The sequence below is a fragment of the Elephas maximus genome, chromosome 2 (genome assembly GCF_024166365.1).
Source record: "Elephas maximus indicus isolate mEleMax1 chromosome 2, mEleMax1 primary haplotype, whole genome shotgun sequence".
Classification (NCBI taxonomy): domain Eukaryota; kingdom Metazoa; phylum Chordata; class Mammalia; order Proboscidea; family Elephantidae; genus Elephas; species Elephas maximus.
In genome coordinates, this window is record NC_064820.1 from 67,000,411 (window position 1) to 67,016,561 (window position 16,151).

The 16,151-nt window shown below is 38.8% G+C and overlaps 1 protein-coding gene across 2 annotated transcripts in view; it reads left to right on the plus strand.

Annotated features, from left to right (window-relative positions):
* Positions 1-16,151, plus strand: part of IPO11 (importin 11) — a 244,644-nt gene that overhangs the window by 44,284 nt on the left and 184,209 nt on the right. For both annotated transcript variants that reach the window (XM_049864207.1, XM_049864214.1), the window contains exon 6: positions 15,461-15,593. In XM_049864207.1, the coding sequence (XP_049720164.1) occupies positions 15,461-15,593 (133 nt within the window). The remainder of the gene's footprint in view (positions 1-15,460; positions 15,594-16,151) is intronic.

Here is a 16,151-nt window from a genome sequence, read left to right on the forward strand (position 1 = left end):
ATTTCATTTCTTATTTAGGTGTTTGCATTGTCTCCTGTTTTTCTTTTGTCAGTTTGGCCAGTGATTTGTCATTTTTGTTGATCCTTTCAAAGAACCAACTTTTGGTTTTGTTGATTTCTTTCTATTGTTTTTCTCTTTATTTCATTTATTGCTGCTCCGCTCTTTATTATTTCCTTCTTCTGGTGGTTGTGGGCTTTTTTTTTTTGCTGTTCTCTATTTGTTGGAGTTGTATAGCTGATGCTTGGATTTTGTCCCTTTTTTCTTTCTGATGTTGCATCCATTGCTGTAAATTGACCTCTGAGGACTGCCTTTGCTGTGTCCCAACGGTTTTGGTATGATGTGTTTTCATTCTCTTTTGATTCTCGGAATTTTTTGATTCCATCTCTGATTTCTTCTATTACCCAGTGGTTTTTAAGCAGGGTGTTATTCAGATTCCATGTAATTTTTTTTTTTTTCCTTGCTCTTTCTGTTGTTAATTTCTACTTTGATAGCATTGTGGTCAGAGAAGATACTTTGTATTACCTCAGCGTTTTGAATTTTGTTGAGGGTTGCTCTGTGGCCCAAGATGTGGTCTATTCTGGATAACATTGCAAATGTGTTGGAAAAGAATGTAGTTGCTTTTCCATACTCCCTGTCTGCCGAGCTCTGATGTGGGCAGGGTGAACCTAAGTGGCATGGACCCTGCACTTCCCACCCAGCCAAGCAACCACAGCCAGCTAGGAAGCTGTGGGGATTGAGCAGGGTGGAGAAGAATGAGGGGTGGGAGAGCGTATATCGCTGGTCACTGGGTGCTGTGTCTCCTGCTGGGCGCTCCATGAAGCTGCTTTCCCATACTCCCTGTCTGCCAGTCTCCGACTGGAGTTCAAGATGGCAAATCTGTGCTGTGTTAGCTTATAGGGGACCTCTGCACATATCTCTCCTTGCTCTCTGTTCTCTGCCAGTTTCTCGTTCCATTCGGTGCTTGGCTGAATTCTTTATCTCTTCATTTGATGCTTAGGGTTCCAGGACTGACATTTGTCTCTACTTAGTTTTTTGGGTCTTTGCTGTGGAGAGACGGCGTGGTGCTTCTGTCTGTAGTGCCATGTTGGCTCTGCTTCCTCTTTTTACTTTTTTGAGGAACTACCACACTGTTTCTACAATGGCTGTGCCATTTTGCATTCCCATCAGCAGTGGATAAGAGTTCCAATTTCCCCATATGCTTGCCAAGATTTGGTTTTTTTTTTTTTTTTTTAATCTTAGCCATCCTAATGGGAGTGAAATGGTACTTAATTATGGTTTTGATTTGCATCTCTGAAGGCTAATGATGCTGAGCATATCTTCATGTGTTTGGTGGCCGTTTGAATGTCCTCTTCGGTGAAATGTCTATTCAAGTCCTTTTCCCATTTTATGATTGGGTTGTCTTTCTGTTGTTGTCAAAATTTTATATATGTTTTGATTATACTTGTCGTATATCTGGTTTTTGAAGATGTTTTCTCAGTCGATAGGTTGTCTTTTCACTTTTTTGATGAATAAAAGTTTTTGATTTTATGACGTCCCATTTATTTGTCTTTTGCTGTTCGTGCTCTTGTTATTAGATAATGCATTGTTGACAGCTAGGGCTGACAGCATTGCCTCTGCTTGTTTTTCTAAGAATTTTACGGTTTTACTTTGCACATTTTAAGTCCTTAATCTATTTCGTATTTGTTTTTGTGTGTGATGTGAGTATGGATCCTGTTGCATTTTTCTGTATCTGGAAATCCAATTTTCCCAGTACCATTTATTGAAGATTGCTAAAGATCTCTTTAAAGTGTTAAAAAGATGTCACTTTGAGGACTAAGGTGCGCCTGACCCAGGCCATGGTATTTTCATTTGCCTTATATGCATGAGAAAGTTGGACACTGAATAAGGAAGACCAGAGAAGAATTGACATCTTTGAACCATAATTTCCTTTTCATATTTCCCATTGCTGGTATATAGAAGCCCCACTGGTGCGTGTTTATTGACTTTGTACCCTGCAACTTTGCTAAATTCATCTATTAGTGCTAGAAGTTTCCTTTGGGTTCTTTCAGATTTTCTATATATAGGATCATATTATTCATGAATAGAGATAATTTTATTTCTTTTCCAATGTGGATACCTTTTATTTTATTTTCTTGTCTTAATGCTCTAATATAGTATTGAATAGAATTGGTGACAGCAGACTCCCTTGTCTTACTCCCGATTTCAATGGGAAAGTTCTCAGTCCTCTTAATCAAGTGTAATGTTGGCTGTTGTCTTTTCATATATGCCCTGAATCATATTTAGGAATTTCCCTTCTCTTCCAATCTTCTTTAGAGTTTTCATCAAGAAGGGATGTTGGATTTTATCAGATGCTTTTTCTACTTTTATAGAAATGATCATGTGTTTCTTTTCCTTTGTTCTATTGATGTGGTGTGTTAAGTTGACTGATTTTCTAATGTTGAACCATCCCTGCATTCCTGCAATGGAGTGCTTCGTTGTTTAAGAAGGGAGACAACCCGATCCTGAGTGGTAAGGAATCAGTGAAGAGTATGCAGCATGTGGAAGAGAAGGGAGACTGTCCAGTAAAGAGAGATTCTAGGAGAAAAAAGTAGTTGGCCTAGTTTGGTTCTGTTTATAATGCCTTTATTCTTCCTACAAAGAGTCAACTTTTTGTCTCTTGAGTACTCATTTTGTCTTTACTCGTACTATAGTACTTCTTCTTTGAGAGTGAGATAGGGAAGGAGAGTAGTGTATAATCTTGTGCTGTCCTTCGCGTTCAAGCATTAGTTCTCAATCTGTCACAAACAGATGAGAAGTTTTCTGGGCCCTGCTTGTGGAATCCTCACCTCTGTGCATATGGCTTGGGAATCTGCCTTTTTAACAGTCTCTTTACCCACTGTCATTGAGTCGATTCTGACTCATAGCGACCCTATAGGACACCGTAGAACTGCCCCATAGGGTTTCCAGGGAGCGCCTGGTGGATTCAAACTGCCAACCTTCTGGTTAGCAGCCTTAGCTCTTAATCACTGTGCCAACCGGGTTTCCAACAGTCTCTTCAGGTGATGCTTAGATACACCAAAGTTTAAGCCAGAACCACATTATGTCCTTTTTATTGGTAACCCTTTAGGTTTAAATAGGAAGTCTTACAGTCATCCAAGGATGTTCAGTATAAGAGAAATTCTTTTTGTTGTTCATAAGCCTACTTTTTAAATTGTCAGTTTTGCTGGATATCGACAAGGCATAAAGAAATGCACACTTTATCCTTTTAAGACTTTCTATGAATACCTTTTTTGTTTTCCTCACCTTTATCCTAACCTCAAACTCCTCCACCTCTGGGACTTACTCTTATGCTGGTTTAACAAAGTTAGGTGTTTAAAAGATTGAGTTTCAGTTGCTCTTTATTAAAGGGTACCCTTCTATAGGAGTGTTAATCCTTAGTTCTTCTTTCTCAAATTGTACTTACCAGTGTGCCTTGGCTTTCAGGTATAATTTATATTCAATCTAGGCAATCTCTATAAATTAATCTAACCAGGGGCTTTATTCTGAATAGTTTGTGTCAGTTAGCTTCCTGATCACATCAGCTTTCTTGCTTGGTTTTCTTGTAGTGTGTGTCTTACAATGTCTCCATGTAGAATGAAATATAGGCCTACCTCTCTTGTACTTACTTCCAGGATAGTATTTTCCATACTGAGCTGCATTGTAATTGCTTACTTATCTTTCTCAGATCCACTACACTATGAATTTTATGAGAGATGTTTTTATTGTTATACTTCTATTACCTAGCTGTCTTAGTTTCCTAGTGCTACTGTAACACAAATACCACAAGCGGGTGCCTTTAAAGAACAGAAATTTATTTTCTCACAGTTTAGGAGGCTAGAAGTTTGAATTGAATGCACCAGCTCTAGAAGAATGCTCTCTGTGTGTCACCTCTGGCAACAGGTCCTTGTCTCAGCTTCTGTAGCCCTGGTGTTCCTTGGTGATGTTCACAGGGCATTTATCTTCCTCCTCTTTGTGCGTGCTTCTTTTTCTAACCTGCTTTTTTTTTTCAAGGCATAATTGACTAGGTTTAGGATATACCCTACACTGATATGGTCTCAATTAACAAAACAGAGAAAACCTATTTCCAGTCAGGATTACATCCATGTATATAGCTGTTAGGATTCCAACACATATTTTTATGGGACACAGTTCAATCCATTGTACTAAACCAGGTGCACGTAGTGGTTGGTGCTTGCAGTGCATTGAACTGCTTTTATATGGCCTTCCAACCCATGCCTTGTAACTCCCACAAAATGATTGGGTTCAGAACTGTGCAAATAAGGTGCGTGGAATCCTTGCGGGGAATGGACAATCTTTTAATGCAAATAAGCTTCATGGCACCTTTGCAGATGTGAGACTATGCAAATAAATTGAATAGTGGCCCACCAAGGGGATTGGTCAGTTTTGCCATCCTGCTAGGCTTAAGAAGAGCCAATTCTAGAGGCTGAGGGGAATCTCAACTACCATCAAGAAGAAGCGCTGGGAGTGGTACACATCCTTCGGACCCAGGGTCCCTATGCCGAGAACCTCCTAGACCCAGGAGACAGAGCTATAACACTGGAGAGCTGTAACACTGGAGAGAGCAGAGGCGCAGGACCGGCAGATGGTTGCTGTGGGCTTGCCAACCTATGGACTGAGGGAGCTGTCAGCTTTCTGGTGGAGTGGGGTGCCTCTGGGCATTTACAAGTGGGGTTAAAGAGCTTTGTAACACTTGTCTGAGCAGGGCAGATGCCAGGCCAGCTGGGGGTAGAGGCCAGGAGTGAGGCTTGCCTGACTGTGGGCATGATAGAGAAGGAACTGAGAAGTTGGAAGCTGTCCTGATTGAAGAACTGCATCCTGTCTACTGAGTTCTTCCTGTTACTTCTAAGTTAATTCTGATCCTGAATTATAACCTATTACTTCCCTAATACACCCAATCATTGAAAGTATGGTCCATGAATTCTCTGTGACCATTGCAATGAATTATCAAACTCAGCAGAAAAATAGAGGGTGCTGTGGGAGGAATGGCTAAAGTAAGAATTGGTAAGAAGGTTGGAGAGTGGAGCTATGTCTGAACTTCTCCTCATGGGAATCAGTTTTGGGCTGATGCTGATCTTGATTTTCCTCCCCCCTTGTGAAGTTAGAGGATGTCTGATTCCACCATTTTACAGTGTTCAATAACTGTTTGCTAAAGAATAAATGATGACAAGGAGAATTGTTCTTAGATACAAATGTTCTTGTTAAATTGCAAAACTTCAAATAGAAAAAGGATTTTTTTTTTTAGTGCCACATGCCTTTATTTTTTTTTCTGCTTTCCACTAGATTTTTTTTTTTAATTGTGCTTTAGATGAGTTTACAGTTTCTCAAACAAAAATTTTTACACACATTGTTATATGACCCTAGCGTCATTCCCTATAATGTGATTATACATTCCTCCTTTCCACTCTGGATTTCCTGTGTCCATTCAGCTAACTCCTATCCCTTTCTGCCTTCTCATCTCGCCTCCAGTTAGGAGCTATCCATTTAGTCTTGTGTATCTACTAGAACTAAGAAGGACACTCTTCAAAAGTATCATTTTATAATTTACAGTCCAGTCTATTCTTGGTCTGAAGAGTTGGCTTCGGGAATGGTTTTAGTTCTGGGTTAACAGAGAGTCTGGGGGCCATGTCTTCTGGAGTTCCTCCAGTCTCAGTCAAACCATTAAGTCTGGTCTTTTTACAAGAACTTGAGTTCTGCACCCCACTTTTCTCTTGCACCGTCAGGGACTCTCTGTTGTGTTCCCGGTCAGGGCGGTCATTGGTGGTAGCTGGGCACCATCTAGTTCTTCGGGTCTCAGGCTTATGGAAGCTCTGGTTTATGTGGCCCCTTTTGTCTCTTGGGCTAATATTTCCTTTTGTCTTTGGTGTTCTTCATTCTTCTTTGCTCCAGGTGGGTTGGGACCAATTGATGCATCCTAGATGGCCGCTCGCTAGAAAAAGCAGGATTTTTTGGAGAGTATACAGATCTCAGGATACCTGGAAAAAAACAGATTAGCAACTTTCATTTTGGAGTGGAGTAGCTGAACCTAGAAATATATTGAGTATAGTAGGGCCTAGCAAGACATGTGTGCTGGCGTCTGGGTATAAGACGAGTTGCTTAAGTGGAGGTAGCATATGTGGGAAGTCAATATAAAGAGAAATTTTGCTAATTAATAAAGCTGCCCCTATTATTTTGGTAACCTGAAGTGTAGAAGGAAACCCTGGTGGCGTAGCGGTTGAGGGCTACGGCTGCTAACCGAAGGGTAGGCAGTTCAAATCTGCCGGGTGCTCCTTGGAAACTCTTTGGGGCAGTTCTTCTCTGTCCTGTAGGGTTGCTATGAGTCGGAATCGACTCGACGGCACTGGGTTTTGTTTTGTTTTTTGGAAGTGTAGAAAATCTTCCTTTTAATAATGTGTTTACTGTAATGCCAAGATGGTCTTCAGGTACCAGATTAGTTTTCCACATAGAAAAATGTGATGTCACAGTTAGGCTAGTTGCTATGGCAAAGTAGTGCATTGTGCACTTAAAACTGCTCGCTGCTGCTCAGTGTGTCCCAACAATTTTACATCCTTTTTTTCCTCCACAGTAAAATAAAGTAAGCTCTTCTCAGGGAGAAATCAAAATCAACAGTTGGGAGAAAATTGTTTTGCAGTAACAAAATTGAGCTTGATTTGACACAAAAAGGAATTTGTTTTCTATAAAACGGTATACCTTTTCATACAAAACTGAATTAAAAAAAATTGAGAGAAAATAGAGTTAAGATGGAAATCTGGATACCATGAAAGCAAGCAAATTTAAGGCACAAATAGTAATTCTGATGTAATTATAAGTGTACTAACTAAAATCTCATAGGTATGTTGTGTAATCAACAAAGGAAGATGTTATGGTAGCTGAAGTAATCTAAACCCCAAAACAAAAAAATCTTTTGAAAGCAAAACAGTCCTCTTGTTTTTAGAAATATGGGCTAACAGTTACAGAAATGAAAACATACATGGACAGTAATCTGGGAATGAGAAGAATATTTCTTTTTAGTAAGCAGTTTTGGGATTTTGAACAAGATACTTAAACTTTGTGATTCTTTAAAATTCCTTTCAGTTTTAAAATGCTGTGTGGTAAAGTGATGTGAAGTTATAGTACTTCAGAAGAGTCTTCCTGGTAAGTTACTGAGTTTTCTAAGCAAAGAAAGAAAACAGAACCACATAGCTGCTTTGATTGGTATAGGGTAGATCCCTCAGCCTCATAGCAAAGACTTTTCAGACGTACTTCTTACAAACTTATACGAAACTTACAACATGGTCCTCCAGGGGCATTCCTAAATAGTTGAGATTGTGAATGTTGAATTTGAGAATGCTAAGATATCACTTTCTAATAGCCCTAACCTTTGAATTATTTATAGTATAGTAAAATTTTTTTAAAAGATAAAAGTACTTATAAGCAAATTGTCACGTAGGTTAAGTAGATATTGTTTTCACCTTTGTTTGGCTAAGACACTAAATGCCATATTGATTCTGGATCCTGTCTCTTGCTCTACTGAGTTTTATATTGTCTTTTAAAACATATTCAAAATATAGCTCTTATAGTTTATAAAGGATCATTTCTTTTTTTTTGATTGAACTTTAGATGGTTTACAAAACAAACTAGTTTCTTATCAAATAGTTAGTACACACTTTTGTATGACATTGGTTAACAACCCCACGACATGTGAACACTCTCCCTTCTCAACCCTGGGTTCCCTTTTACCTGCTTTCCTGTTCACTCCTACCTTTCTGTCCCTGCCCCAGGGCTGGTGTGCCACTTTAGTTTTGATCCATGGGCCTGTTCAATCTTTGGCTGAGGGGTGAACCTCAGGAGTGACCTCATTACTGAGCTGAAAGGGTATCCAGGGGCCATACTCTGAGGGTTTCTCCAGTCTCTGTCAGGCCAGCAAGTCTGGTCTTTGTTTTTCAGTTAGAATTTTGTTCTCTGTCTGGGACCCTCTATTGTGATCCCTGTCAGAGCAGTCAGTGGTGGTAACTGGGCACCATCTAGTTGTACTGGACTCAGTCTGGTGGAGGCCGTGGTAGATATGGTCCATTAGTACTGTGGTCTAATCTTTCCCTTGCGGCTTTAGTTTTCTTCATTCTTCCTATAAAGGATCATTTCTGCTGTGAACTTGTGTGGGGATTTGTGTGTGTGTTTATGCCTGTGTCTTTGTGTGTGTTACCCTGGGCTTATATTGATATGAGGGAAACATGAGCTTTCTGGTGGCAAGTTTCTTTAGGGGAGGAGAGACTCAACATGACTAGCTTGATCCAAACAAAAAGGAGCTGTGCATTGGACAGAAGAGAAGATTTTGAGTAGCATGGTGCATATCCTTCCCGTATGAGAATGCTGCATTGGAGCTTTAATAGATACCTAGTGTCCTTAACCAGGTGCTTAGCTACAGAATTGGAATATGAAACAAAGGTGCATGTTGAAAAAAAAATTCATGCTACTATTTCTTTCTTCTAGTTTCCTGTCTCAGACGCTGTATGCCTTCATTCAGCAGTACCTACTGCGCCAAATCAGGCAGAGTCACGGGCTTTGCATACCTACAGTTATCATTTAAAGTAGTGCTTTCCTACTGAGCGTTACTTTTTAGGGCCAGAAAGGAGGAAGAAGTGGTAGATCAAGGTCTAACTTTGCCATTAATATCATCCTAAATTTGGTCTCATTTATTTATTTAAGAAATAGGGATGAAAATTTTGAAAACTGATGAAAGTTATATAAGCTGGAATGGTAGACCCTTTGATTACTTGAATTACTAAATTTTCTCATACATGTTTTAGAGTCAGATTACAAGAGGAAACAGCACAATTTTGTGGAGCAAAATAGAATTTTATTTTAAGGAAGTTAATTCCATTGTGATGAAAATGCTTCCCTTTTCCAAAACTTGTGACGTTAAGTAAGTTTTGGTGTAGTCTTCAGAGATGTTCTCTGGTATTTTTGGTCCTTTGAATTGGGGGTGAGTGAGGAGGAGTTTATGTGTAGTCTGTATGCTGTAATTTGCGTTATGCATATGCTGGTGGTAGATTCTGTTAAAGGGATACCAGAGACCCACTGCCATGGACTTAATCCGGACTCATAGCCACCCTCTAGGACAGAGTAGAATTGCCCCCTAGAGTTTCCAAGGCTGTAGATCTTTACGGATGCCGATGGCCACATCTTTTCTCCCCTGGACCGGCAGGTGGGTTCGAACTATTGACCTTTCAGTTAGCAGCTCAGAGCCCTTTGCCACCAGGGCTCCTGTTAAAAGGATCGTCTCCTGATAATAGAATTAGTGCCTGAAAAAATTGTAATAGTTAAAACAATTTTGCCCTTTTGTTTTAACTAACATTACTTTAAGGAGTCTTGGTGGCACAACGGTTAAGCACTTGGCAGCTAACTGAAGAGGTTGGCATTTCAACCCACCCAGTGGCTTCTGGAGAGAAAGACCTGGTGATCTGCTTCCATAAAGATTGCAGCCTAGGAAACCCTATGGGTCAGTTCTGCTCTGTCACATGGTATCGCTATGAGTCAGAATCAACTCGAGGGCATCTAACAACAACCGTTACTTCAAAATAAATTTAAAATACAATATGACAATATTCAAATATTATCCTGGCAGATTCTCCCCTAATGTTTTCCTTCTTGAATTGGCGCTATGATCCATTTAGTCAACCCTTTTCCTCAAGTTTAATCTTAGTAAAAAAGAAGATGACCCTGGATGAAATGGATTGACACAATGGCCTGAACGGTGGGCTTAAATGTAGCAATGATTGTGAATATGGTGCATGGCATAGGACCGGGCAGTGTTTCGTTGTATAGGATTACTGTGAGTCGGAAACTCCTTGAAGATACCTAACAGCAACAACAGTCATACTTTTAATTGAGGAACTAGGAAATGGTTATCATCTTTTTCCTTAGTGAGTTCTGGTTGTGTATGCTATCACCAGGTCTTTCTCCCTCGGAGCCACTGGGTGAGTTCCAACTGCCAGCCTTTCAGTTAGCTGCTGAGCAAGTGCTAGCCATTGTGCCACTGGGGCATATTGAGTCTGGCATATGTTGGTAGAGGGAAGGTATTGAGAATTGGATAAAAGGCCCCCCTGGCTCTCATGACTAGTGAATGATACCAAAAAACCCCAAATCTGTTGCTGTGGAATTGATTCCGACTCATTGTGACCCTATCAGACAGAATAGAACTGCCCCATAGTGTTTCCAAGGCTGTAATCTTTATAGAAGCAGACTGCCACATCTTTCTCCCACAGAGTGGCTGGTGGGCTCAAGCCACCAACGTTTCAGCTAGCAATTGTGTGCTTAACCACTATGTCTCTAGCTCCAAATTACAAGTAAGGTTAAGCCTAGACAATAATAGAATACAAGAATTTTAAACTTCATTTTGTGACGTGTAATCAGTGGGTTTTTAATTTTTAATCCAGAGGTCTCCATCACACTATATTGTCTAGTTAAATTTTGCTATAGTATATACTATAATTTGGGATTAACCTATATGTATATGAGCCTTTCTAGATATTTTGATGACCCAATATTGGTTTTCATGCTGTGATTTTCACGTTTTGTCAAGAAATACCAGTAATATACTTTTAAAGAGCAAATCCAACCAAATACGTACATATACATATGCATAGATGCCTAAGAAGAACATACAATATATTAACTTTCACTTCAAGCACAATTAAAAAGTTGTGAGGTGCCATCCAGTCTACATTGACTCATAGCCACCCTGTATACAACACAACGAAACACTGCGCAGTCCTGTGCCATCCTCATAGTTGTTGCCATATTTGTCCATCTTTCACTTGCACGCGAGGTTATTGAAAATACCATGGTTTGGGTTAGGCGTACCTTAGTCTTCAAGGAGAAATCTTTGGTTTTGAACACTTTAAAGAAGTCTTTCATAGCAGATCTGCCTAGTATAATGCGTCTTTTGATTTCTTGACTGCTGCTTCCATGGGTGTTGATTATGGTTGTTGTTGTTGTTAGGTGCCTTGGAGTCAATTCTGACTAATAGCAATCATGGGTGTTGAATGTTTATCCAAGTAAAACGAAATCCTTGACAACTTCAATCTTTTCCCTGTTTATCATGATGTTGTTTATGGGCCCAGTTGTAAGGATTTTTGTTTTCTTTATGTTGAGGTATAATCCATACTGAAGGCTGTGGTCTTTGATCTTCATCAGTAAATGCTTCAAGTCCTCTTCACTTTTCAGCAAGCAAGGTTGTGTCATCTGCATAACGCTGATTGTTAATTAGTCTTCCTTTTCATATAGCTCAGTTCCTTGGATTATCTGCTCAGCATACAGATTGAATAGATATGGTGAAGGGATACAACCCAGACTCACACATTTCCTGACTTTAAACCACGCCGTGTCCCCTTGTTCTGTCCGAACTACTGCCTCTTGATCTACATACAGGTTCCTCATGAGCACAATTAAGTGTTCTGGAATTCCCATTCTTCTCAATGTTATTCATAATTTGTTATGATCCATGTAGTCAAATGCCTTTGCGTAGCCAGTAAATCACAGGTAAACATCTTTTTGGTATTCTCTGCTTTCAGCCAGGATCCATCTGACATTGGCAGTGATATAGCCCTGGTTCTGCATTCTCTTATGAATCCGGCCTGAATTTCTGGCAGTTCCCTGTTGAAATGCTGTTGTAGCTGCTTTTGAATGATCTTCAGTGTGTGATATTAATAATATTGTTCGATAATCTCTGCTTTTTTTTTTTTTTTTTTAAATCTCTGCATTCGGTGGGATCACCTTTCTGGAGAATAGGCATAAATATAGATCTCTTCCAGTTGATTGGTCAGGTAGCTGTCTTTCAGATTTTTTGGCATAGATGGGTGAGCACTTTCAGTGCTGCATCCGTTTATTGGAACATCTCAACTGGTATTCCATCAATTTCTGGAGCTTTGTTTTTCACCAATGCCTTCAGTGCAGCTTGGACTTCTTCCTTTAGTACTGTTGGTTCCTGCTAATGTGGTACCTCTTGAAATGGCTGAATGTTGACCAATTCTTTTTGATATAGTGACTCTGTGTATTCCTTCTGCCTTTTTGATGCTTTCTGTGTCATTTTTTATTTTCCCATAGAATCCTTCAATATCGCAACTCGAGGCTTGAGTTTTTCTTTCCGTTCTTTCAGCTTGAGAAATGTAGAGTGTGTTCTTTCCTTTTGATTTTCCATCTTCAGGTCTTTGCAGATATTTTAATACTTTATTTTGCCCACTTGAGCTGCCCTTTGAAATCTTCTTTTCACCTCTTTTACTTCATCATTTCTTCCTTTCGCTTTAGCTACTCGACATTCAAGAGCAAGTTTCAGAGTATCTTCTGACATCCATTTTGGTCTTTTCTTTCCTTCCTGTATTGGTCTTCATCAGTAGGTGCTTCAAGTCCTCTTCACTTACAGCAAGCAAGGTTGTGTCATCTGCAAAATGCAGGTTTTTAATGAGTTTTCCTCCAATTCCGATGCCCTGTTCTTCATGTCATCCAACTTCTAGGATTATTTGTTCACCATACATATTAAGCGATTATGGTGAAACAATACAACCCTGACGCACACCTTTCCTGACTTCACACCACACAGTATCCCGTTGTTCTGTTCATGACTGCCTTTTGATCTATGTACAGGTTCCTCATGAGCAAGACTAAGTGTTCTGGAATTCCCATCCTTTGCAGTGTTATCCATAATTATCCAAAAATTAGATAGGCCTTTAAAACAAAAAATAATACACATGAGGAATGTACTTCTTAGTTCAGTCAAATACAGGAGACCAAACAGGCAACTCCTGTCTAAAAGCAAGATGAGAAGGCAAGGAGGAACAGCAGCTGGACGAATGGACACAGGGAACTCAGGGTGAAAACAAGGAGCATACTGTCATATTGTGGGAATTGCAACCAGTGTCACAGAAGAATTTGTGTATAAATTTTTGAATCAGAAATTAACTTAAGCTGTGAAGTTTCTACTAAAGCAGAATTAAAAAAAACAAAAAAACAACTTGTTGAAAGAATTGAAGTGATGTCAAGTAACACTGGTAGAAAGAAACTTCTTTATAAAGACAATTGCGATGAACAATTTTAATAGAATGTCTATGTAGAAGCTAAGCAAGTAGTTTAAGGAGCAGGTGTAAAGAAGGGTATAAAATAATTTACAGTGTCATTTTGTTGTAAACAAGAATCTGATTCAGAGTATAACAATTTTTTGGTCGTGTTTGAAATTTGGATATGGCACCCTTTTAGTTTTGTTTTATATCCTGCATAAAGACAGTACAAAATGGATCTCTAGAATTATAGCCAAGTCGGTAGGTATCTTTTTTTTTTTGGTTGAAATATTTGCTACATTAAGAAATTGTAAATTTAGTTTAAAATTTAAATTTTAACCCTAACATAGAATTCTCACCACATCATTGCCTCCAAATTGTATTCTTTTACTTTTCTTTCGGCTGTCAAATATTTTTTGATTTATACATTTGAAAAAGTGTAGGATGTTATATTATAAATTAAACAGTAAGTATAATAAGAATTAGAATTACGGATTTTCCAACTCAAGAAATGTATTTTAGCCTCATACTCTCTGAAAAACTTCACTTAAGTAAAACTATTGAGTTTAAAGGTTATTGAAGTTGTAAATAAAACTTAACCACATTTCTTCAGTAAAGTTTAGTTTTACTTTCGATTATATCCCTTCTGATTAGATTGAGTGCTTGTTTCTCTGCTATAACATTATTAGATGACATAATGTCAACTTTAGGATCTTACTCTTTACGACACTGCTGCTTGTACTATAACATTACATTGATTGAGATAATGATCAATATAACGTATTGGCTGTAATGAAACATTTGGATTAAATAACTTCCTTTTCCTCTTTTGAATATATTACATGTATATTAAAGTGACTTAGTAAGTAGTTACTGTACCTGTTGTCAGGCACATACACAAGACAACAGAAGGTAAAGGCCAACCCCTTACTGATTCAAGTGGTAAAGTATGAACCACTTTTAGAGAAAGGAAGTTAGCCAGAGGTACCAGTTTCTCAAGATCCTGTCCCACACACTAAAAAGGATGACACTGCAACAAAGTGGGCTGGATGACTTCGAGTTTTGGGACACCACGTTGCTGAGGAAACCCTGGTGGTGTAGTGGTTAAGTGCTACAGCTGCAAACCAAAGGGTCTGCAGTTCGAATCCACCAGGCACTCCTTGGAAACTCCATGGGGCAGTTCTACTCTGTCCTGTATGGTTGCTATGAGTCAGAATCAACTTGACTCATGGCCACAGGTTTGGTTTTTTGGTTTTGTTTATTGCTGAGGAGCGAATTCTAGATTCTAAATAAGTGGTTTTATAATTTGCAGTTTTATTCTGAGGGGAGGTGATGAGAAAGTGTCTCAAGAGAGCAATTCAGGGGAGATAGGAAAGGAAGTGTGAGACAGTCTTATAGCAGTTCCTTATGAGCCTCCATCCTTTTGTGTTCTTGGAGGATCACAAGATGTTCTGCCAAGACTCAGGTTAGCTGCAGTTCTAGCCTTTGCCTGTGAGGCCGGTGTGGATAGGTTCAGGGTCACCAGGAACACCTGGTTCTCTACACCTGTAAGTGTAGGCCATTAAAAATACTGAAGTAATAGAAATAGAACTTGAGTTTTGAAATTAGTATATTAACAGAATTGCCTTTCTGTTTGCTGATGCCTAACATTTTAAATATAGTATTTGATCAACAAAAATGATTTATCTTTAATAAGTATTCTTAAGTACACTAATAATAAAGTCATTATATACTTCCACCTAATTTTTATTTAAAGTAAATGGCTATATAGGGTCAGCTAGGTTGCTTTGAGAATTTCTGGAAAAAACTGAAGATTATCACTGGAGTATGGTGCTGCCTCAAAGTGAGAGGCAGAAGCCAATAATTCTCCATATGAGAGACAGTTTTTAGAAATACCAGAACACACTAGCAAAAGCAGCCTGATAAGCCATATGCTTTGTAAGTTTTTGGTTTTAAATACCAATAAAACATATGGGTAGAACTGACAGAGATAGATAATTGATCTCTTTGTATATCTTGATGTATTGATTTACTGATATACTCAGTGACAGTCCATAAACCAGTGGCTTACTGAATTTTGCTACCTCTTAGTGAATAAATAAAAGAAGCAAGTATCAGACTCCAATGCAGGCATTAGATTAAGTACTGTTTCAGCAGACGAATGTTTTAGATGTGTGTGTGTGTGTGTGTGTAGCAGCAGCCAATGTATTATATATTAACGAAGCTCATTATGACTAAAAAAATTGAAACATTGCCTTATATGACTTGACTATTTTAAATTTTATTGAAAATATATGTTTAACTGTAAAACCAAAATGTATTACTTTGTAGGTCTTGTTGGTTACTGAAATCTAAAATACATTGTAAGCAAATTTGTTAATATTTCTTTGCAGTTAGCTTCTGGAATTTATAATTTTGCCTGCTCTCTGTGGAATCACCATACAGACACATTCCTGCAACAAGTTTCTTCTGGGGATGAAGCTGCAGTTCAAAGTTCACTAGAACGAACTTTACTATCATTGAAAGGTACTATTAAACTTAATACAGATATATTTATTTTGAAATATCAGTCCTGGATGGATTTTCTGTTCACACTTGTATTGGGAGAATAAAGCATTACATTCTCCCTCAGAGATAGAGGCTTACTTTGCAGTTGCTTTTCTTTTGTGCAAATAGCTCTTCCTCCACCCTGTCTAACTTACGTTTATCTTAATATAGTTAAACAGGTTACATATGCACTGCACCACTTGACTGTCAGTTTGTGGTACTGTGTTGACATGTGTATTGCTGTGATGCTGGAACCTATGCCACTGGTATTTCAGTTACCAGAAGGGTCATCCATGGTGGGCAGGTTTCAGTGGAGCTTCGAGTTTAAGACAGAGTAGGAAGAAGTACCTGGCAATCTACTTCTGAAAAAATTGACTAGTGAAAACCTTATGAATAGCAGCGGAACACTGTCTGATAATAGCTCTGGAAGATGAGCCCTTCAGGTTGGAAAGCACTCGAAATATGACTGGGGAAGTTGCTTCCTCAAATTATAGTCAATATTAATGGTGCACATGGAGTTGAGCTTTCGGGACCTTC